At 40.2% G+C, this 24,097-nt stretch overlaps 1 protein-coding gene across 2 annotated transcripts in view; it reads left to right on the top strand.

Moving 5' to 3' along the window:
* The window catches only part of GNB4 (G protein subunit beta 4), a 59,985-nt gene that overhangs the window by 5,960 nt on the left and 29,928 nt on the right, over nt 1–24,097 (top strand). Inside the window, exon 2 of one of the 2 annotated variants that reach the window (XM_024755123.1) lies at nt 22,851–22,948. In XM_024755123.1, the coding sequence (XP_024610891.1) occupies nt 22,892–22,948 (57 nt within the window). In that variant the 5' untranslated portion in view covers nt 22,851–22,891. The remainder of the gene's footprint in view (nt 1–22,850; nt 22,949–24,097) is intronic. The other variant, XM_024755124.1, reaches the window with a different exon arrangement.

The raw sequence follows: 24,097 nt of genomic DNA, 5'->3' as shown, positions 1-24,097 counted from the left end.
AAGTAATAAAGCTACTTAGTATCCAAAAATCTTGGAAAGATTCCATGTAGGCTGTATCTGCTTCTCAATTCCTCCTCTCCCTCTTCTTCTGAACCTACTCCAGAGACTTTATCCTTCCTATGCCACAAAACCATTCAAGGTCACCAGGGATGTCAGTCTTGCCAAGTTAGATCTCTCAGCCACGTTTGACACGAGTGATAGATAACTCCTTCCTTACTGAAGCATTTTTTCCCTTGACTTATGGGACACTAACTCTGATTTTCATCCTGCCTCACTGGCTGTGGCTTCTTATTCTTTTCCAACTCAGTAAATGGTATCACTATCCACCCAGTTGTTCAGTCTAAAACTCCTAAGAGTTACCCTGATTGACTCATCCTATATCTGTTCCTCCATTGGCAAGTATTATGGCCTCTAACTTAAGAATTATTCCAAATTTGTCTGTTTTTCATCACCTCCACTGCCACTACCCTCTTGTCAAACCACCATCTTTCCTGGTCCAGACTACTGTAGTAGTGCCTAACTGGTCTTTCAGCTTTCGGTGTCTGTGTCGTCTAGCAGCCAGCATGAACTTTAAAAGGTATCAATCAAATCAGATTATATCTCCCAGTCATCAGAACACATTACTGTTAGATGAAAACTGAAGTTTTTATTATGGTCAGGAGGCCTACATGATCACATGTTTGGGCTCTTACCCACCTCTGTTATATCTTCTGCTTTGCTTACTCCCCTCCAGCCTTACTCTACTCTCTCCTGTTGATTCAGTTTGCCAGGTTAGTTTCTGCCTCAGGGCCTTTGCATTTATCAATACTATTTCTTGTACCTGGAATGCTCTTCTCCATTTAAGGCATGGCTCATTTCCTTCAGGTCTTTACTTAGATTAATTTATTTAAAAATAGCCTTCCTGGTCACCCTCTAACTTCTTGCAGGTTTTTTTCCCCCCTGCGTAGTACTTTTCTGTACTTGAAATTGTTATTTATTCATGACCTTTGTAATCTTCTCCTAGACAAATATAGAATAAAGCTCCATGACCACGGGAGACTTTGTTTTGTTTACTGCTGAATCCCTGGAGCCTGGAATGTGCCAGGCATGTGGTTGGAATTCAGATATTTGTTGAATGAACGAATAAATGCATGAATTAATATTTGCCAACTTTCTGGCTGTATTTTATTTAACACTATGGCAATTGGAGAAGACTGTCTCAGAGAATCCCATAACATCGGTGCTGTTTTTTGGTGACACTGCTCCAGGTTTTCTGGAAGCTAACAGGTTATCAGCTTTGTGTTTCACAACTTCATCTTTCTTTTGTCTGCCCTCTGGTGGAGGGAGTACTAATAAGCAGGAGATAGTAGAGTAGGTCAGTAGGAAGAAATAAAAGTGGATGAGTCTTGATCACAAACTGGATAATTAACTTTTAAGTTACAAAGATTTGAAAATTTAAATTTTAGGTAAGCCTCAAAATTAACCATAATAAGGTTGGAAAGAATGAAAAGAAAACTGGCAGTAGTTAGATTTAAAGAACTTTCTGGCTTAGGATGAAAAATAAAACTAGCTCCAAAATGTTTTGATTACTTAAAATAATTTCTGCTTAAATATAATTCTCTTAAAATATTTTTAACATTTTTCCATCTTTAGTGCAAAGACATCTTTTTCTCAACTGTACTAATAATGTCAGCTAACTTTTGTTGACTTTTCCAGTTGTCAGTTAACATATGCCAGGGGAAAAGCCAGTATTCAAACCCCAACAGTTGGGTACTAGAGGCAGCACTCTTAACTACTGTGCTTCACTACAGCCTTCCTACTAATGTCCTATGAATGGTACAGGCACCAAAGAATTTCCTTTGGTGTAATAGTTATGAATAACAACAACAAAAATGCTTGATAAGGGGAATTCTCTGGCAGTCCAGTGGTTAGGACTCCTGTGCTTCCACTGCAAGGGGCACAGGTTCAATCCCTGGTTGGGCAGCACAGCCAAAAAAAAAAAAGGCTTGATAAGTTTACAGCTTGTGTTCCTGAATACCACTTTCCTAGTATGTATTATGGAGAGCTTTTTCTTACAGAATTTGAGAACTATATCTTATTTAATCTGTTTTGAAGTAGAAATCACATTAAATGATTTCAACACTTGTGTACTATTGACTTGATAAAATAATATAAAGTTTCTCTTAATGTCCATATTTAACATTTAAGGCAATATACAGCTTAAAATTTTTTCCCCCAGTTTCACCTTTAGCTCTCCAATTGATTTATTTTTATAATTTTTGGTTATATAAACAATTGGGTAATGACTGTCTTTAAACATTCATTCTTACCTCTTCAAAAATACCATGTTTTATTATTTATTTATTTATTTTTAAATTTATTTTTGGCTGTGTTGGGTCTTCGTTGCTGCACGCGGGCTTTCTCTAGCTGCATCAAGCGGGGGCTACTCTTCGTTGTGGTGCGTGTGCTTCTCATTGTGGTGGCTTCTCTTGTTGTGGAGCACAGGCTCTAGGCACGCGGGCTTCAGAAGTTGTGGCAGGTGGGCTCAGTAGTTGTGGTTCGCGGGCTCTAGAGCTCAGGCTCAGTAGTTGTGGCGTATGGGCTTAGTTGCTCCGTGGCATGTGAGATCTTCCCGGACCAGGGCTCGAACCCGTGTCCCCTGCATTGGCAGGTGGATTCTTAACCACTGTGTCACCAGGGGAGTCCTACCATGTTTTTAGAAGCCTTACTTTTTCTTCTTCATCATGTAATTTGTAATACATTTTTAGCTATAGAGAAATTGATAGAATCTGTATCATAAAGTGAGAACACTACTTTGGTAGGGACAAAGATGAGGACAGTGGCTCCTGTGCTCCAAGTGCTAATAACCTCTGGGCTCTTACATAGGAAGTTTTGGTATTTTTGTTATGATGACATTTACCAATGGCTTGACTCTGTTTTTTTCCCCTTCAATTTTTATGAGTTCCCCACCTAAACACCTTTACCCAGGAATTGTTTAAAATACGAAAATTGAACGTTAACTCTTTGGTTTGTGAAATTAAAACCCCAGTAATGCAACTTAAACTGAATGAGGCTCTGTTGTACAACTGGCATGTGACATAGATTATATCAATACATGGTATTTAGGATAATTAACAAGGCTTATAATGACTAGTTTTATAAGGAAATAATTTGAAACAATTTTACTTTCTAGGCTTCTGTAAATTAAATTATGTATTTAAATGGAAAAATGGTAGACAGCTAATTACTTAAGGAAATTGAAATTCGTCAACAAGGGATGTCATTATGTGCATTGCTTACTAAATGTGCCCCTAGGGAAGTTGTTGGGAGAGAATAAACTTTTTGAAAAATGTGGTCTCCTTGTCGTTTGGTGTAAAAAAGCAAAAGCAGTTGGTATTTTAAAAGTTTTAATAGATACTAGTTTTCATGGTTATGTTAACCTTTACTTTTGGGAATTAAACTTTATCAACAAGGAATTTTATTATGTTTATTAATTATTAATGCGCCACTAAGGAAGATTTTGGGGGAAAATGAATTTAAAAACACACACAAAGACTCCTCCATGCCTTAAAATATAAAAAAGGAGAGAAATGTTTGTATGTAAATTTCCCCCATGGTTATAACTAATCTTTCCATGAGGGAACATCTGTATAGTTTCTAGAGATGATAGAGAGACAGGTTATGAAGGGATTGTGAAGCATCAGGAGCAATGTGTGTTTCCTCAAGGCTGCTGAAGGGCAGTATTGGTGTATGTGATAGTGAGTGTGGCAGGATGAAAACATCAATAGGACAGTCTGAGCAGTAGACTAAAACTGTATGCGACTACAATGTAAATGTAACTAAAAGTGAGTACACTGTTCAAGCCACCTGGTGGAGATAAACTCTCTGTTGATTGATGGATTTTGAGGATATTAATTGTAGGAGTAGGGAGCTGGGGATGGAGTGGAGTTGCAAATAGCTAGTGTGGGTTATTAATTAGCTGTTAGTCTAAACCCAAGAGAGCAATCAGATGACATTTTGGTAAAGAAAGTGTGATACTGAAGTAGCATTGGTGGATATCTGTTCATCTCAGACCAACATCATATAAGTACACTTGCTTCTTAATTAGTAAAACTTCCAAAGTTTTACCTCGTGCATAGGCATTATAGCTTTATGTTAGAAAGAATGAAATCTGCCCAGGGAGAAAGGCACTGAGTGCTATACTCTATTTCGACTTATTATTGGTAATTTTAAGATATTTTATTTTTATTAAAACTGAACATACGGAATTGTAGCTACCGTTCTATGAATATGTTAATTACGCAAGTCACATTTTGTGCTGTCGAGCCAACTCAGCAAATGAGTTAGATCATGATTGATGCCTGCTAGGCACTCATAAAAATTTGTTGGATGAAATTCTGATGTATCCAGCTGTCATATTTTCATCCTTTAGCGGTGGAATTAATTTAAAAAAAATTTTTAGATATAACCAAGAGTAATATGTAATCAGTTCTGGTGAGTTTGTGTTGTTTCTGGTAAAACAAAAGCAAATTATGTGACTTTAAAGGGTATAAGACTTTGTGACTTAGTGGTACAAAGATGAACCATGCATGGTCCTATCAAAAAAATCCAAGAGGTGATAATATTTGAGTGAAGTCATATGAGAAAAGACGGGCTGACAAGGTTATGATCTGTAATGTACATAATCGTAATTCATTTTCCTAATGTTTGGTTCACGAAGCCTTGGAAATACTAAAACTAGAGGCGTTGCAACTTAGAGAAAGTAGTTTGAGGACTAAGTAAAAGGAAATACCCTCCTATTTTACATCTCTGACAGCGAATTTATAGAACTGGTTACTTTAAGAGGTTGTACAGCTAAAAATACAAGCATACTGAAAGTGGTTTCAGTGGATTCACAGACAGTGTTTTTGGAATGTATTGCATTTAGTTTGAGGGAAATCCTTAGTATGTTGAGTTCAGTCACATTCTCATGAAACATTTGGTTTTGGTGACATAACACTCTAAATATGTTCAGTATTGCGGCACTTACATCTTAATGTAATTATTATCTTTCTTGTGAGAAGATGAATTTTTCTGATTGGGATGGGTCAGTTCTTGTGCCTGGTGCAGGGTAGGTGTTAAATACATGTTTGTTGAGTGGAAGGTCCAGGAAGATCCCACATGCCGCGAAGCAGCTAGGCACGTGAGCCATGACCGTTGAGCCTGCGCGTCCGGAGCCTGTGCTCCGCAACGGGAGAGGCCACAACAGTGAGAGGCCCACGTACCACCAGAAAAAAAAAAAAAAAAAAAAAGGAGTCAAAGTGTTCACCCTAAGTGGATCTGTTTATGACACTTAGATAAAGAACTTGGTTTCTTGTTGATTGATTTATGACTATGTGTAGACTGATCCTGTTGTGCCTTGTTAAGAAAACTTAATCACAAGTGGGTTTTTTTGTTTTAAAGAAAAATATATAAAAGTCAGTTTTGGCATTTCATAATCCAAGTTCCTTTTTTAGTTAATTCCAAGGATACACGAAACACTGTTTTCTTCGGGGTATTTTCTCATATACTTTGCTACTTTAACAAAGATTAATACATTTAAGACTTGAATTTAAAACATTGTTTTCAAGTATCTGTCTTTTCAGGGGACATGGGTATTTCAACATAGAAGATAGCTTGGTTCTTAAGTTGTCCTTTTCAATCCTGGTGTTTATTTCATTCTTATATTTCTTAAAGAGTAAAGCAAGACCAAATACAAGTAGATTATTTTAAAGAAGGCAATGGCTGCCAAAAAAAAAAGAAAGAAAATAAAGATTTTACCAGATGCATTGTTTCCCTTGAGGAAAGGGAAGATAACACCTGAAATACGTCAAGGAATTGTTAATGATTTCTTTGTAAAAAATATGTTAAGGTGTGAGTGTTGAAATAGGAAATGTATATGGAAATTTCTTTTTTCCTGTTGCTTCTTTTCTCATTCCCAAGCTATCCTTCAGAAAAATAAAACTAAAAAATTTCATAATTCAGATATGGGGAATAGTTTTGCTCTATTATTTATTTATTTGTTTATTTATTTTTGGCTGTGTTGGGTCTTCGTTGCAGTGCGTGGGCTTCTCATTGTGGTGACTTCTCCCGTTGCGGAGCATGGGCTCTAGGCATACAGGCTCAGCGGCTGTAGCACGTGGGCTCAGCAGCCGTGGCTCGCAGGCTCAGCAGCTGTGGTGCACGGGCTTAGTTGCTCCGCGGCATGTGGGATCTTCCCGGACCAAGGCTCCAACCCATGTCCCCTACATTGGCAGGCGGATTCTTAACCACTGCGCCACCAGGGAAGTCCCAGGTTTGCTCTGTTTTAAAACCAATTGGAATGGGAATGATTACTTTCTGTAATTATGTTTTCCATCCATTATCTTTATCTTTTTTTAAGTATCTAGGTGTTGTGTTTGACCAGGAAGATAATATAAATGCCATTTAGTTTTTTAGGAACTTCTTAATAAATGAACACACACCCTTGAGGTTTCCTCCAATCCAGTGGTTTTAGACAAGAGTTTAGACCTGTGGTTCTCAAACTCCAGGAGGCATCAGAATAACCTGGCATGCTTGTTAACCACAGATTGCTGGGCTCCATCTCAGAGTCTCTGGTTCTTTTGGCCTGGCAAAGGGCCTAAAAGTTTGCATTTCCAGCAAGATCCTCAGTGATGCTGATGCTACTGGTCCCCACCCTCTGAGAACTACTGATTAGGCTATTTGGTTAAATTAGTGGTTATGAACCATGTTTCTTCCCTTACACACCTGATTGATATGACATTAATAATGCCCCGATCCAAGAGTCACAGCATTGGAGTGAGATGGGCAAGGTGCTGTTGGAGAGTCAGGTATTGAGATCTTCAGGAGGTGGGTGTAGTTTGAGATAGCCCCCTTTTTAAAAAATTAATTTGTTAATTTATTTATTTTTGGCTGCGTTGGGTCTTCATAGCTGCACACAGGCTTTCTCTAGTTGCGGCGAGCAGGAGCTACTCTTCGTTGCAGTGCGCGGGCTTCTCATTGTGGTGGCTTCTCTTGTTGCGGAGCACGGGCTCTAGGTGCACGGGCTTCAGTAGTTGCGGCACGTGGGCCCTAGAGCACATGGGCTTCAGTAGTTGTGGAGTGCGGGCTCAGTAGTTGTGGCTCGTGGGCTCTAGAGCACAGGCTCAGTAGTTGTGGTGCATGGGCTTAGTTGCCCCATGGCATGTGGGATCTTCCTGGACCAGGGCTCAAACCCATGTCCCCTGCATTGGCGGGCAGATTCTTAACCACTGAGCCACCAGGGAAGTCCCTGAGATAGCCCTTTAAATGATTGGATGTTTTCTCTCCTATCCTCTCCCCCTCTGAATCTTCCTCCTCCACGCTCGTTAGAGAGTCCTAGTCTATAAGTAAGAGTGCAAACGGGGTAGAGGTAGTTTAGGTCCTCTCCCAGCAAACTTATACCTTCTAGAGTCAGGGAGGAAGCTTCAGTGCTTCTCAAGGAGCTGAGGAGAGAAAGAAGAGGTTACACTGCAGGAGAATTGGGATGCTGAGGCCATGAACAGAATTCTTTCTGGTAATAATTCTATTTTCCTTTTTTGTTTAAAGTATTATTGTGTTATATCTATTGATCCATCAACAGATACGAATATTGGCCTGAGTCATGTTTATGATTATACCCTCTTCATATATTTCCCTTGTTAGGCCAAGTTAGCTCTGACTTAAAGTTCCAAGGACGTTTTGTTAATGTGTGTTATTTAATCCCTAAAACAATCACTTGGGTGTAGACATTAGTGTCTCCACTGTACAGATGAGGGAATTGAGACTCAGAAGTTAAACAGTTTCTGGAATCACACAGTAAGTATAGTCATACTCCAACTCTCATTAGGTTGTGTGAACTTGGGTGAGGTTCATAACCTCCAAAACATGTAGTTTCCTCATCTGTAAAATGAGGATGATATTAGTACTTACCTTTTGAGGTTAATTTGAGGTCGTTAAATGAGTTACTGTGAAGAGTTGTGAACAGTGCATGACACATAGTAAGTGCTTAATAAATGTCATCTCTTGACTGGCTAAATACTAAGTATCTTTTAACATCAGGGGTCATCCAGGTAATCCTCCTCTTATATATTATAGGTCAAGAATCTCTTACCAGCTTACGTGGTTCTGTGTGCCACAAGGGTTGAGAATCACGGATCAAGCTAAGTTTGTTTGGCTTTTGCAATGAGAAGGTGGAGGCTCAGAATCAGGATTGGCCGCTTATACTTGAGAAGTTGATTTGTGTTGCCAGCCACATCTCTTGTAGCCATCAATTTTGTAGGAAATCATTTGTTATACCGAGATTTGCTTTAACTGTATAATGAGACAGTGATTAATCACTACGTAATAGATTGTGTTTCCTGGAAAAGTATTCATTTCTTGGGAATGCCTCAAACATCTTTTAGATAAACTGTTATTTGCTTTAAAAAAAAGAAAAAGAATCTCTTATCCATAATTTGGAGATCCAGAATGCTTTGAAACTGCAGTTTTTTCATATATCATTTAGTGGCAAAACCTTATGTGATTTGAACTCGTTTGGTGGCACAACCTAACTTGAACTAACGTGAAACTGTTGCTAGTCTACTTTTTCCCCACCTAGTTGTGACGACACTTACATTTTGCTGCAGAAGTACTCCTTCTGGATTATGTGGCTGCTGCCCAGGAGTCCAGTTGGTGTGGAATGAAATATGTGATGAATATACCTTTTAAAATCTGAAAACCTGGGAATTCCCCAGTGGTCCAGTGGTTAAGACTCTACGCTTTCATTGCCAAGGGCGCGGGTTTGATGCCTGGTTGGGGAACTAAGAGCCCACAAACCATGCGGTGCGACCAAAAAAAAAAAAATCTGAAAAGCTTTTAAAAAATCTTTTAAAAATCTGTAGACTCCCAAATTCTGAAATGCATTTGGCCCTTAGGGCTTAGGGTAATGGATTATGGACGTCTGTGAATATGCCCTTAAACCTCTCTTTTCCTTCTTAGACGGTAAACTCCTGGAGAACTGGGCCTGTATCTAATTCATGTGTAGCCCCAGTTCTTGGCACATAATAGGCGTTCGGTAAATGTTTGGTGAGAGAATGAACTGTGCCAGAACAAACCAGTTAGGTGAAGGGAAACAGACTTGAGAGCAGCACCTTATTTTTTCCTGGAACACAGACAAAACAGACTGCCTTCAGTTTACAAGAGGCTGAATCATGTTAGTTTTGGGGCACTTAAAAATGTTCAGTGTAATGAGAAATTTGGTAGCAAAATAAAAAAGCAAAACTTAGTGCCTATACTACAATGTCAGCATCTCTTCTATTTTCCTCTCTTATCCACTCACTCCATACAGCTTTAGATTTTTGGCCAACTTCTTGAGAAAGAAAGCCACATGGGAACATCTGTAACTGGAAGACTACTTGGGGTGGGTAAGCAAGTGTGTTTTTACATTCTTCTGAGAATGATCATAAAAGCTTTAAATACCTTAACTAATTCATTAAGGGTTTAGGGTTTTTTTAAATAAATAAAGTATAGGAATTATGAATCAGGATTGCAGAGATGAAAGCAGAACATTAGAGAATTTAATTATAATAATAGCAAACTTTTCTGATAGACTACTAGTAGGTAAAAGTAGTTTACATTTAAATTTTTAAAGTACAGTTTAAAATATTTTTTCATGCCTTACCTGAGCTTTCATGATCCATATGAAAATTATTAATAGTTAAGAAATATTTGTATGTCTTTGTCTTACATGGATTAAAATAACTGTTCATTAACACAGCAATATAATTGTACAGGCTACATAATGCCTTGTTTTAGAAAAAATTCTGTGGACATTTTAAGAAGTGTAGAGAGAAGTCTATTTGAATTATGCAATTGTATTTTTTTCCATTTTATTTAATAAGTTGGCTTGGATACAATGACCCATTGATATTTTTTGATATTTGTAACTGGTACAGCTGAACTTTTTAAAGGATAATTGATATGCTGCCTTCTGCTCAACTAACAGTGCTTTCACTGTATGATCAAGTTATTTAAAATGTGTTAAATGAATCAAATATTCATGTTGAGAAAGAACCTAGTAAAGAAGTTACAGTAATTAAGAGAGCACTACTCTTATACCAAACTAATTTCTGTTAAATTATTAGTTTAAAATTGCCTTAGTTAGTAATTTCAGTACAACTGCAGAGATTGTGATAAACAGCTCCAGTTGGATCTTGAGTAAAAACCACTGTTGGTGAAATTCCTTGACTGTATCCTTCTGATGATTTTTTTGTGTTTTTTGTAAAGGAAGGTAGAGATGGCTCATATCTCATACACGTCTGTATCTTTCCTTCCTCCCAGGAGGGAAGTTTCTTAACTAGCTGACCAAAGATAGATCTGGAAAAACATAAATATTTAAGAAATGAATTGGGGGTGGGAAGGGGTGGGGGGAGGAGCCCACAATGGTATGGATAAGGAATAGTCACTGAAGTACAAGGAGGAAGTAAGGGGTCTGGAAAGCTATTGGAGTAAAGCTTGAATAAGAGGGAGGATCATTAGATTCAGCGGAGAGATCTAACGAAATGCCCTTCCAAGGAGGCGAAGTGGAGTGATTGAGAGACTGGGTTCCAGAGTCATATATGCTTTGCTTCAATTCCCAACTCTGCTTCTAATCTTAGGCAAGTTGTTTAACCTAACCTCAGTTTATTTTTAAATTTCATTCCATTACATTTATTTTATGGTTCCCAGTGGACTTAAGTGTGTTAAAAGGTAAGCTGAGGGACTTCCCTGGTGGCACAGTGGTTGAGAATCTGCCTGCCAGTGTTCGATCTCACATGCCACGGACCAACTAAGCCCGTGCATCACAACTACTGAGCCTGTGAACCACAACTACTGAGCCCACACACCACAACCACTGAAGCCTGCATGCCCTAGAGCCCGCATGCTGCAACTACTAAGCCCACGTGCCACAACTACTGAAGCCCGTGCTCTCTAGGGCCTGCATGTCGCAACTACTGAGCCCGTGTGCTGCAACTACTGAAGCCCACGTGCCTAGAGCCCGTGCTCCACAGCAAGAGAAGCCACCGCAATGAGAAGCCCACACACCACAACAAAGAGTAGCCCCTGCTCGCCACAACTAGAGAGAGCCCGTGCACAGCAACAAAGACCCAAAGCAGCCAAAAATAAAATAAAAACAAAGGTAAACTGATACGTATTGGGTTAGCCAAAAAGTTCCTTCAGTTTTAAAGTAAACATAAAACACACATTTTTCATTTTCACCAAGAACTTCATTGAACAACGTATTCACAGTTTTGTTCCACTACCTTCTGTCATTTTTCAGGCAACTTCATAATTCCATCTTCCCAAAACTTTTAGAGCGAAGAACTGTTCCAGGTGCCTTTTACAGTCTTCCAGGTAATTGAAATTTTTTCCATTAAGAGAATTTTGTAAAGACCAAAATAAATGGAAATCTGAAGGTTCAGTGTCTGGTAATGTGGTGGATGAATCAGAACTTCCCAGACAAGCTGTAACAGTTTTTGCCTGGTCATCAAAGAAACATGCGGTTTTGAGTTATCCTGATGGAAGAGTATGAGTTTTCTTTTGACTAATTCTGGATGCTTTTCGTCGAGTGCTGCTTTCAGTTGGTCTAATTGGGAGCAGAACTTGTTGGAATTAATCATTTGGTTTTCCTGAAGGAACTCATAATAGAGGACTCCCTTCCAATCCTACCATATACACAACATCACCTTCTTTGGATGAAGACCGGCCTTTGGTGTGGTGGTTGGTGGTTCATTTCACTTGCCCACAATCTCTTCTGTTGCCTGTTACTGTAGAGTATCCACTTTTCATCACCTGTCACAATTTGTTTTAAAAACAACGATTTTGTTACATTTCAGTAGAGAATCTCACGCAGAAATACGGTCAAGAAGGTTTTTTTCCCTTAACTTATGTGGAACCTAAACATCAAAGTGATAAACATAACCAAGCTGGTGCAAGTGATTTTCAACTCTTGATTTGTATATGTTGAGTATGTCAGCTATCTGCCATGTGGTATAACATTGATCGTTCTCAATTAGTGTCTCGATTTGATCGCTATCAACTTCAACTGGTCTACCCGACTGTGGAGCATCGATTTCCAGCAAGAAATCTCCAGCACGAAACTTCACAGACCACTTTTCACGTTCAATCAGTCACAGCACCTTCTCCATACACTGCACGAGTCTTTTTTGTGTGTTTCACTTGGTTTTAACCTTTCTTGAAATAATAAAGCATAATATGCGGAAAATGTTGCTTTTTTCTCCCATCCTCAGTATTAAATGGCTACACAAAAATTCACCAATTTTGATGTTTTTTTTTTTAAATGCACGCTAATATGACAGCTGTCACAATACAGTGTAACAAAATTGTTTTGAATGAAGTTAAAGACAACTAAGCGCTACTAGAGCCACCTTATGGAAAAAAAACGAATGAACCTTTTGGCCAACCCGATATTAAAAAGCTTAAGTTTTCTGAGCAAAAATCGATTTGGATTGGGCACTGCCAAACCAGAGTGGTTAGGAGTGTTCCACCAGCCACCCCTGGAGGTAGGGGTAGGACTTTTATAGAGAAGAGGAGGAAGTGAAGCAAGGGAATTATTTGATTGGCTGTAGTTTATGTGATTGCCCTACTGGTTTTGTTTGTTTTGTTTTGGCCGTGCTGTGAGGCGTGTGGGATCTTAGTTCCCCCATCCCTAGCCCCCTGCAGTGGAAGTGCAGAATCATAACCACTGGACCGCCAGGGAAGTCCCCATTGGTTGTCCTTAGGTTTTGATTTCTTAACCTTGAGGCATTTACAGGCTTAGGTTTTGATTTGCTTACACAGGCTGCTAAGGTATTAGAATCACCTCAGTCTAATGGCCTCCTTGTTTAACTGAACATGTGCAAGAGTTGGATTAATTGTAAATATAGTATTCATGGATCCATGTATGACTCATCATTATATATTTATATTTGCTTGCTTATTGATAATGTATAAACACCTGTAAAGCAAATATCCAACTCAGGAATTTGGAAATTAACAATTACTTGCAACTCCTTGTGTGTTCCTTCCTTCTCTTTTATCATTCTCTTGCTTCAAAAAAGTCTTATTGCATATGTATGCATTCCTAAACAATATATTATTTAGTTTTAGTTGGTTTTGAGTTTTTTAAAGAGTATTATGCTGATATGTGTCTTCTGGAACTTGCCTTTTTCCTCTTAGCAGTATTTTTCAGATTCATCTATGTTGTATACATCTGTAGCTCATTTATTTTCACTGCGATGTAATAATTTCCTCTGAAAACACTGTAATTATCCATTTTCCTATTGGCGGGTGTTATTTTATTGCTATTACAGGTGGTGCTGTATGAATCCAGCCCTTAAGCACAGGTATTTAAGTTTCTTTTAGGGCTCATCTACCCAGAAGTGGAATTAAATTGTCAGATTGAAGATACACATATCATCACCCTTGTTAGATATTGCCAGATTGCTTCCCAAAGAGCTGTCCTACCAGAATATGTTACCATTTCCCCACAGCTTTGCCAGCTCCTGGATGAGAAAAAAAATTCGGTTAATCTGATAGGTATGAAATTGTTTATTTGCATTTCCCTGATTACTGAGTTTGAGTATCTTCGCATTTGTGTATTGGCCTCTACTGGCTTTCCTGCTGTGACCTGCTATTCGTGCTACAATTTGCACATTTTTCTTTTGGGTCATCAGCCTTTTTTATTATTAGCTTGTAGGAATTTTAAATTCTAGATTCTGTAGACCTAAAACAGATAGACTGCCAGATATTTCTCCAGCAAAGATGGGTTTATTGCAGAGAAGTGCAATTCAGGGTCTGCAGCCATGGCAAACCAGCTGCAAGTCTCGCAGGGCAAGGGAATGAGAACTCTTTTATAGAGACGAAAATGAAGTTGGGAGGGCTGTAGTAAGCAGAGTCCATGGCTTTTCATTGGTTGAGTCCTTGCCAGGAAAGAAGAGGCGTCTTTCTTTTGGGCTGTGTTATGTCACAGGGTGTGAGAGCTCCCTCTTCTGACCTCCCAACTCTATTTAATTTTCTGTTTATCAATTTTTTATAAGGCTAATCCTTTCTTTGAATTTTAGCTTGCAGCTGTCTTCTTCCGATCTGTGTCTTCGTTTCTTTGGTTTTTTCTTTCTTTCTCTTTGGGGTAGAGGAGAAACTCTCTTCTCATCATGCATACACTGTACTTCCACAGCTGAAGATGCTAGCTCTTACAGCTGACCTTTCCTCCTCTCCTCCGTCTTCTTGTGTATAGGGATAATTGTGAAAATCATCATCAACTGTGTGTGTGTGTGGTGGTGTGCAGCAGACTATTGGGCTGTTTAGTAAGCCTGGAGAGTGATTCTGCTCCCATATGTTGGAAGCTTTTTAAAAAAGTAGTGTGTTTGATGCCTCTTTGTTTTCAGTTTTGGGCCAGTTACCAGGTCTGAGTCCTTAGGAGAAGTTATACTCAATTTTCTGTTATGCATATAACCAGTGTACATGGTATATACGTTTATTTCTGTCTATAATCACTTCCTTTTTTGGTCAATAACTCAGGGAGAGTCTGATCAGAGACTGTTTTTTGGTTTACTCCCTTCTTAGGTTGGGATCTTGATTATTTTAAAATTTAGATAAGACTCTTCCTTATCTAAGAATTTATACTGCACTTAGTATGCCTGGCTACACCCACTGAGGATTTTTTCATTCGTTGGTGACTGTCTTACTGGTTTTCTCCTGTCATTATTTTCCATCTTTTTCTTTTCCCCACATAGAATTTACAATGCTTTATAAAATATTTTGCCACTTCCCTGATTTCTGTCCTTTATTAACTGTGGATGCAAAGGAACTGCAGGAGGGCAAGTAGTCAGATGACTTTGTTTTCTACAAGTCTAAAGAAATGCCCATAGAAACTTCACTTCTCTGATTTGGAGCATGCTCTTAGGTGTATCGTTTGAGGGAGCTACTTTAATAAACTATACCTCATGCAACAATATTTTTCTCAAGAATTCAAAACTTTTTTAGCCGTATTATATATACACACAGACCATGTCAAATACACAGATTGGCTACTTCTTTAAATCCTCCTCTTCAAAGCATAATTTATTAGGATTTATCATATTAGGTTTCATCTGGGGGTATCCTGTTGCTTCTCTTTACCCTAATCAGCCTCTGGGTTTGTCTGGAAGTAGTTTATAATCTACTGGTCTGTGCTGGATGCACTTCTTTTTTTTTTTTTTTTTTTTGGTATTCTTGGGAATACAACAATTGTCAGGTGAGAAGAAGACATCAGCAGAAAGTCTGTGCAATCAGAATGTTCCTCCTCCATAGTGACAGGACTAATGTAAGCAGATCAGGTAGCGGGTCCCCAAGAAAGAGCATCAAGAATGGCTTTCTTGACAGAAGAGAGTCCATTTTGGCCTAAGCCATTTTGTGCTCTAAACCTGGTGGCAACGCTTGCCCGTGAGCGGGTCTTAGTAATGAATGATCTTAAGGGAACGAAAGAACAACAGGCAAGAGAAGTAACAACAGCAAAGATAATATATCAGTCATAAAGACTCCCAGTTTTATTTCTGTGGTAAAACATTAGCCTGAAGGGCTCAACCACCAGATCAACTGGAACCTAAGGGATGATGATGTTTGTTGAGCTTTTCTGACCCTGGTGACTTCAGTCAACTGCAGTTTAGCCTCTGTAGACTGGCCAAGCCCCTTCTTGAGGCTGCATGTATCTTTAGCTTAAAAATTCCTAAGTTTTGCTGCTGGGAGACACTGCTTTGGGAAAGATCCCCAGTGTTCTCCTTACTTGGTGCAAGTAATAAATCCTTCCTTCTCCCAACCTTTAGCTTGGTTGTGTTTTTTGGCTTGACACCCACCAAGAGGTGAACCCAGTTTTCGGGTAACACTAATAAGTTTTCAAATAAAGAGTGAAAAGTTAGTTCCTGTTTTTAGCAACAGATATGATAGGCGGGGAAGGCTGCTTTGACATTTTTCAGACATCCGGAGAGAGTTTGCAGTATTCAGTAGCGGAAGAAAAGTAATTTTCACTCTACCCTTCTGAGTTCTTGGGTGAGACCCCATGTAATAAAAGATTAACAAGAGAAAAACACACAGAAGTTTATTAATATGTATACCTCCAGTATACATGTGAAATACCCCGGGAAAAATGAGTAACTCCCTGAGGGTAACCCAAGCCACCAGCTTAAATATTGGGTTGGCCAATAACTTTGTTCAGGTTTTCCTGTAACAGCTTAAGGAAAAGTCCGAATGAACTTTTTGGCCAACCCAATACCATCTTCAGCTAAAGACAAAAGAAAGGTTGGGAGGTTAGGGGTGGAGACTAGGCTTGGGAGGATCTTAAGAAAAGCAAGGGTAGGGTTTGATGTGCAGATTTAAATCCCAAGACTCTAGTCATTTATAGTCATCCCTCACTTCTGGTACCCAGAGGGAGACACCCTTACAAATGGAGATTTGCTTGGTAAATGTCACTCTCCATTGCAAAGGGGTAATTTCTACTCTTGTTTTCAGAGTTTCTCTTGTGTCTGTTGTTTCTCAAGATAATCCTCCTGCCTAAGAGGCATATTTTGGGTAGGCATATTTTCCTACCCTTCATTGGGCACAAGCATCACAAGGGTTCTGATTTTGCTGCTTGGAAACGTTTCTCAGACAATCCGTTGCCTTATAATTACTCCCTTCTTTTCCATTATGCCTGCTTAAATTTAGCTGAAGTCATAGGGCATGAGCCTTGAGAATTCAGAATTCCATATGAGGAAATAGGGTCATGTAAAGGCAACTGTCTTTGAAAGTTCTTAAACATAGAGAAAGGACTGTAAGTGATGGTGAAATATAGAATCAAGTTTTTTTTTTTTCCTTAAAGGGAGAGACTTGAGTGTGTAACCCCTAATGGAAAGGATGCAGTCGAAAGTGAAATGCTCCCCAGAGGCTGTTTGCTGAATGAAAATGAGGAATTATAACTTTACAGTAGACGTGAATACACTGATCAATCTTAGCTTCGCTAATAGCGGCATAAACATTAAGTTGATTCTGATGTATTGTAATATGAAGTCTAGACTCACCTAGAAGTTTTCTTGCCAAATACATTGAAATTGAATATCATGTAGCCTGTAGGTCTAACTTCCTTCCAGTTCATAGGCAGTATAGAGTATAGAGAAACAAGTTAAACAATACCATGGGAAGTAAACAGAATGTGGGACATTCTACAGGACAGCTGTCTCCAATAAGTCAATTAGCATAGAGAAAAAAAGAAAGCAGGAGATGGATTCTTCTGGATGGAGAGATTTAAGAGATAAAACCAAATATATAGTCCTTTAATTGGATCCTAATTTGAACAAATCTGATGTAGAAGACATTGGTGGAATAATTGGGGAAATTTGAAAATGGACTGGGTATTCGCTACTAAATAGTTGGTGTTAATTTGGGAGGTTTGTTAATGGTATTATGGTTTAGTAGGAAAATGTCTTGATATTTTTGGAGATGTGTGTACCTGAAGTGTTTAGGGGTAAAGTATCTTTTTTCTTTTATAAATTTATTCATTTATTGGCTGTGTTGGGGTCTTCGTTGCTGCTCGCGGGCTTTCTCTAGTTGTGGTGAGCGGGGGCTACTCTTCATTGCAGTGCGTGGGCTTCTCATTGTGGTGGCTTCTCGTTGTGGAGCACAGGCTCTAGGCGTGTGGGCTTCAGTAGTTGCAGTGCACGGGCTCAGTAGTTGTGGCTTGCGGGCTCTAGAGCACAGGCTCAGTAGTTGCTCCGTGGCATGTGGGATCTTCCCAAACCAGGGCTCGAACCCGTGTCCCCTGCATTGGCAGGCGGATTCTTAACCCCTGTGCCACCAGGGAAGCTCTAGGGGTAAAGTATCTTGATGTCTGTGATTTTTTAAAAATTTGTTTTATTGAAATATAGTTGATTTATAATGTGTTAATTTCTGCTGTACAGCACAATGATTGTTATACACGTATATATATATACACATTGTTTTTCATATTCTTTACCATTATAGTTTGTCACAGGATATTGAATATAGTTTCCTATGCCACACAGTAGGACCTTGTTGTTTATCCATTCTATATATAATAGTTTGCGTCTGCTAATCCCAAACTCCCAATACATCCCACTCCACCCCTCTCTCCTTGGCAACCACAAGTCTGTTCTCTATGTCTGTAATTCTGTTTCTGTTCTGTAGATAAGTTCATTTGTGTCATATTTTAGATTCCACATATAAGCGATATCATATAATATTGGTCTTTCTCTGACTTCACTTAGTATGATAATCTCTAGGTCCATCCATGTTGCTGCAGATGGCATTATTTAATTATTTTGTATGGCTGAGAAAATCTTCCATTGTGTGTGTGTGTGTGTGTGTGTGTGTGTATGTATCTTTATCCATTGATGTCTGTGATTGACTTTAAAATACTTCAGCAAAAACAAAAGATGGAGCAAATACAGTAACAGTATTAACAATTTGTAAACCTTCACAGTGGACATTATGGATGTCTGTTATATTAATTTCTCTGCCTTTCTCTGTGTTTGAAATTTTTCTTAATAAAAAGACTAAAACAGGGCTTCCCTGGTGGCGCAGTGGTTGAGAGTCCGCCTGCCGATGCAGGGGACACGGGTTCGTGCCCCGGTCCGGGAAGATCCCACATGCCGCGGAGCGGCTGGGCCCGTGAGCCATGGCCGCTGAGCCTGCGCGTCTGGAGCCTGTGCTCCGCAACGGGAGAGGCCACAACAGTGAGAGGCCCGCGTACTGCGAAGAAAAAAAAAAAAAAAAAAGACTAAAACAATCGAGAAAGAGTGAGAGGTTGAGTGTACTAGGTGAAAAGGGATAATCAGAAATGTAAGATTACTGAAAAGATAGGGAGAGATAGGATTTAAATCTCAGGAGGAGGAATTGACCCAAATGACAGAAAAGTCAGCTTCTCTATTATAACAGAAGGGAAGGAGGAGCATATGATGAGTCAGTCCTCTATGTATCATTTTGTAAAACTAATAGTGGGAAATTGAAAGAGTTCATGTCTGGTGGCTTCTCTTTTCTCTGTGATATAGAAGGTAAGCTCACTTGCTGCAAGAGGGGTTGTGAGAAGATCAGAAGCTGGTGAAGGATGCAAAGGAGCTGAAATCGTTGATATTGAGTGGACGTGATGGGTAAAAAGCTGCATATGGTAGCCAGGTGGCTTTGACGGCCCAGCTAGATTGCTTATATGAACTTGTAGTAGAACTAACTTGCCCCGCTGTTGGACTTTTCAATCAGTGTTTGATAGATTGAGTGCTGGCTGAAAGAAAGTACGGAGTTGGGTTCATCGAAGTTGTGATTTTTGTCAGTTGAATGTGACCAAATAGAAGGGCAGGGGAAACTAGGGTACTGGCAGAGTTGTTGATGAAGTGCTGGACCTGAAATTCAGCCTGTATGAGAAGGGAGTGCAGCTTGCAACTAGAAGATGAATAAGTTCTGGAGATCTAATGCACAGCATAGTGTGTGTAGTCAGCCACGCTGTGTTTTATACTTCAAAGCTGCTAAGAGACTAGATCTTAAATGTTCTCTCCACAAAAAAGAAATTGTAATTATGTGATGTCATAGAGGTGTTAGTTAACGCTTTGGTGGTAATCATATAGATATATAAATATCAAATCAACATGTATGTCTTAAACTTACACAATATTATATGCCAATTATACATACCTCAATTTTTAAAAAGGGGGAATTGCCACAAACTCACTATATTTCACATTGGACCCCTCATCTTTCATATGAACCTTCTCCCTGTCATGGACTCTAAAGGGTCTGGGATTTTACCTACTTATAAGCTAATAAATTAGCCTGTTAGTGTTTTGTGGATGTTGGCAGAAGACATAAGACTCTTGGGTCAGAGTCCAAGGACTTTATTACTCGCAGCACCCCAAGTAGCATGGCCTGATGTTGGTTTTTGCCCGTTCCCCATGCTCCTCAGTCCCATGGAGGTGACCCAGGTGTGCCTAGATGGATGCTACATATGCATTGGGTTTGCATCGCAGTCTAGAAACACTGAGCTTAGGGAATTTACCACTTTTACAGTAAGAAGCAGCAAGCTCTCTCTTTGTCTTGGGGCAGACGTTGTCTCATCCCTCAAGGTTGCTCACTGCAAATGCAGCCTTGAGAAATGGCTTAGGTAAAAGTGACGAGGGCCTTGTTATTTTGGCATATGCAGTAAGAATGTGCAGGGATGCTCAGGGCCCCATGGCCTCTCCTAGTATTCCCCCTCCATAGGGTAGTGGTGGTGATGAGGGAACTGCTTCCTCTTTGTCATTTCTATTCGCAGTACCTCCATCCTTTCGGCACCCAAGTTGGAAACTTTCATTCATTTGGAACAACTCATAGTCTTTCCTGAATAACTCTTGTTAGCTGCAGATAGCTCCTCTTTAGAGGGTCCCTTGTGTGTGTGTGGCTTTGGGGGGTAGAAAGGCAGTAGAATTGGGTAAGAGGTGGTTTTGAATGCCCTTAAAAGTTATGTGAGACCTCTTTGAGCCCCTTGATATACCTACAGAAAGTCATTCTGTAGAAAGAGAAAAACAAAGCAGGTATGAAGAGAAAAGCAGGACAGGTAGAGAAAGAATACTGCCAGTTTCCAGTCTCTGTTTTCTTCCTGAGGTCATAACATCCTTGCCTTTTACTTCTGGGATTCATGCTAAATCCTTAGAATGAATTTTCCTTTAGTTCTTAGATTATTTTCAGGTTGGTTAATTTACTGGAGCATGAAGTGTCTCAGGTGCTAGAGATGTAGCAAAGAGTAAAGTGAGCAAAGTCCCTGCCTTAAGGAGCTTACACTCTACTAGGAGGAAGCAGACAACAAATAAGCAAATACATGTTCGATGGCATTGAGTATTACAGTGAAAAATAAGACAGGGTAAGGGGCCTAGTTGGGTACACGTGTGCTATCAGTGAAGGTTGCTCTGAGAAGGTAACATTTGAACCGAGGTAAGGGTGGAAGCAGTGAAGATATCAGGGGCAAGCAAGAGGGTTCCGGGCAGAGGTAAGAGCAAGTGCAAAGACTGAAGCTGGTTCGTGCCCCGGTCCGGGAAGATCCCACATGCTGCGGAGTGGCTAGGCCCATGAGCCATGGCCGCCGGACCTGTGCGTCCAGAGCCTGTGCTCCGCAACGGGAGAGGCCACAACAGTGAGAAGCCCCCGTTCTGCAAAAAAAAAAAAAGACTGAAGCTGGTTCGTGCCCCGGTCCGGGAAGATCCCACATGCTGCGGAGTGGCTAGGCCCATGAGCCATGGCCGCCGGACCTGTGCGTCCAGAGCCTGTGCTCCGCAACGGGAGAGGCCACAACAGTGAGAAGCCCCCGTTCTGCAAAAAAAAAAAAAGACTGAAGCTGGTTCGTGCCCCGGTCCGGGAAGATCCCACATGCTGCGGAGTGGCTAGGCCCATGAGCCATGGCCGCCGGACCTGTGCGTCCAGAGCCTGTGCTCCGCAACGGGAGAGGCCACAACAGTGAGAAGCCCCCGTTCTGCAAAAAAAAAAAAAGACTGAAGCTGGTTCGTGCCCCGGTCCGGGAAGATCCCACATGCTGCGGAGTGGCTAGGCCCATGAGCCATGGCCGCCGGACCTGTGCGTCCAGAGCCTGTGCTCCGCAACGGGAGAGGCCACAACAGTGAGAAGCCCCCGTTCTGCAAAAAAAAAAAAAGACTGAAGCTGGTTCGTGCCCCGGTCCGGGAAGATCCCACATGCTGCGGAGTGGCTAGGCCCATGAGCCATGGCCGCCGGACCTGTGCGTCCAGAGCCTGTGCTCCGCAACGGGAGAGGCCACAACAGTGAGAAGCCCCCGTTCTGCAAAAAAAAAAAAAGACTGAAGCTGGTTCGTGCCCCGGTCCGGGAAGATCCCACATGCTGCGGAGTGGCTAGGCCCATGAGCCATGGCCGCCGGACCTGTGCGTCCAGAGCCTGTGCTCCGCAACGGGAGAGGCCACAACAGTGAGAAGCCCACGTACTGCAAAAAAAAAAAAAAGACTGAAGCTGGAGCCTGCTTAGCGTGTTCAGGGAACATCAAGAAAGCTTTTGAGTGGCTGGAGCAGAGAGGGGTAGCGGGAGGAGAGATATGAGGTCAGAGGGTGTGTGTGTAAGAGACTGTGTAGAGGGCTCTGTGGGTCAAGATAAAGAGTTAGATTTTGCTCTGAGTGGAGTGAAAAGCCATTGTAGGATTTAAAGCAGAAGAGTGACTTGTGTTTTCAAAGCATCTCTGGTTACTATATTTAGAATAGACTGGAGAGTGGGCAAGGGCAGTAGAAAGGAGACCAGGTGGATGATGGTGGCTTGGACCAAGGTAGTCAAAGTGGAGGTAATCAGAGTTGGTCAAATCCTGGATATTTTTTGAAGGAATGCCTGACATGATTTGCTGATGGATTAGATGTAGGGTATGAAAGAAACAGAACAGAGCTGTTAAGGATGACTCCCAGGTTTTTGGCTTAAACAACTGGAAGGATGGAATTGTCATTTACAGAGATGTGGAAAACTTAAGGGTGGTGTGGGGTTCAATTTTGAAATAAGTTGAGGTGTCTGTTAGGCATCCAAGTGTGGATGTCTACTGGTACCCTTGAAACTGTTGTAAAGTATTTCTCCCTGGACTCCATTCTAGTACTGATTCTCTATAATTAAGTCTCGAATACTATAACTCAAGCTGTCTCTTCCTTCCTCTGATCCCATTCCTCCATAAAGTCCTTTAGTAAATAATCTAGATCTATATTTACTAAGCAGTTTTAAGTACCAGTAATAATTATCTCACTTGAGTTTCAGAGGGACTGAAAGGAAGTTACATGTCAGTATTTAAAAAGCAGATTAATATGTAAATGGAGAACTGAGTCAGTCTGTCTCTCTTTCTTTTTGAATAGTGACTTTCATTTGTTAGTTTCTGAGGTAAACAAATTCAAGGATGAGTGAGCTGGAACAGTTGAGGCAGGAAGCCGAGCAGCTGCGGAATCAGATCCAGGTAAGAGCAAACTTTTTCATTTTGAAATTTTAACATTTTTTTGTAATACCAGCGATGAACAAAATTTGTGCATTATTTTATCAGTCTACATATATTAAATAATTTATAAGGTGAGAAATGGTCAATTTGTTTTTATCATGCCTCTAAAGAACTCTGCAAAAATCATTCCTAACAAATACCTATGTGGCCCAATGGCCCCTGTGTCCCTAAGAAGTTAATAGTGTTCATGTAATCTCTGCTGACATGATAATTCTCTTCTACTCACACACCTGGAATCATAGTTTGATTTTTGGTATGTTGAGGTATAATGTAATATTATAATGTTACATAATATAATCTATTAGAAAGTTAATCTCTAAACCATTCGATTGCAGAAAAACATTAAAAATGATTAATGGCATAGTGAAGATGTCTGTCATCTTTACTCTTGGAAATCAACTCAAAACAGTAAAGAGCATAACGAACAAATACAAGCTTCATCTTTAACAAAATTAAAGACACTTAGAACTTCAAAACCTAATAGAGTGGGGGAAAGTTGTCAAATGTTAGGGTGTGGAAAGGCTCTGAGAGAGGGTTTCTGCGGCTGTAAATCTCATATTCCCTCAGGGACAACATCGTTCCTTTCTTTTGGGACAGTGAAAACAGATGCTTCCCTGGACTGAGAAATATCAAGGAGGGCAGAGATAAACATGAAGGGATATAGACATGCTGTCTTTTAGGAAGCCTCTTGGTGAGAAGGTACAGGAGAGACGGAATTGTGTGTAGCCTGCTGCTGCCTACTTCTTTTCACAGGGAAAAAGTAAGAGCTAAACAACTTACAAATATAAATGAAAAACTTCATAACGAAGCATGGAGAATCCAAGTTATTAGTAACTTGGAACACTGCTGTGATCTCTCCAGTATGAATCTTTGGCAATAGCGATTTCAGAATTACTTATCTAATTTAAAAGTGAAGAATAAGAAAAAAGGAACAATCATAGGATCTATGCAAAGATATTACAGGAAAGAGATGAAAGGAGCAGGAAAAACAAGGGATGGCGGAAGAACACTCAGCAGAAAAATGTTGGTTCTGAGTGGATTAAAATCATAATCATTCTGATCACCAGGAATTCAAGGAAGTTAATGATTTAGATGTGAATGAGAACTCTG

This window comes from Neophocaena asiaeorientalis, unplaced genomic scaffold (assembly GCF_003031525.2).
Source record: "Neophocaena asiaeorientalis asiaeorientalis breed wild unplaced genomic scaffold, Neophocaena_asiaeorientalis_V1.1 scaffold188, whole genome shotgun sequence".
In the NCBI taxonomy this organism is placed as follows: Eukaryota; Metazoa; Chordata; class Mammalia; order Artiodactyla; family Phocoenidae; genus Neophocaena; species Neophocaena asiaeorientalis.
Note: the sequence above shows the minus strand (reverse complement) of the source record. Positions and strands in the feature narration are given on the sequence as shown.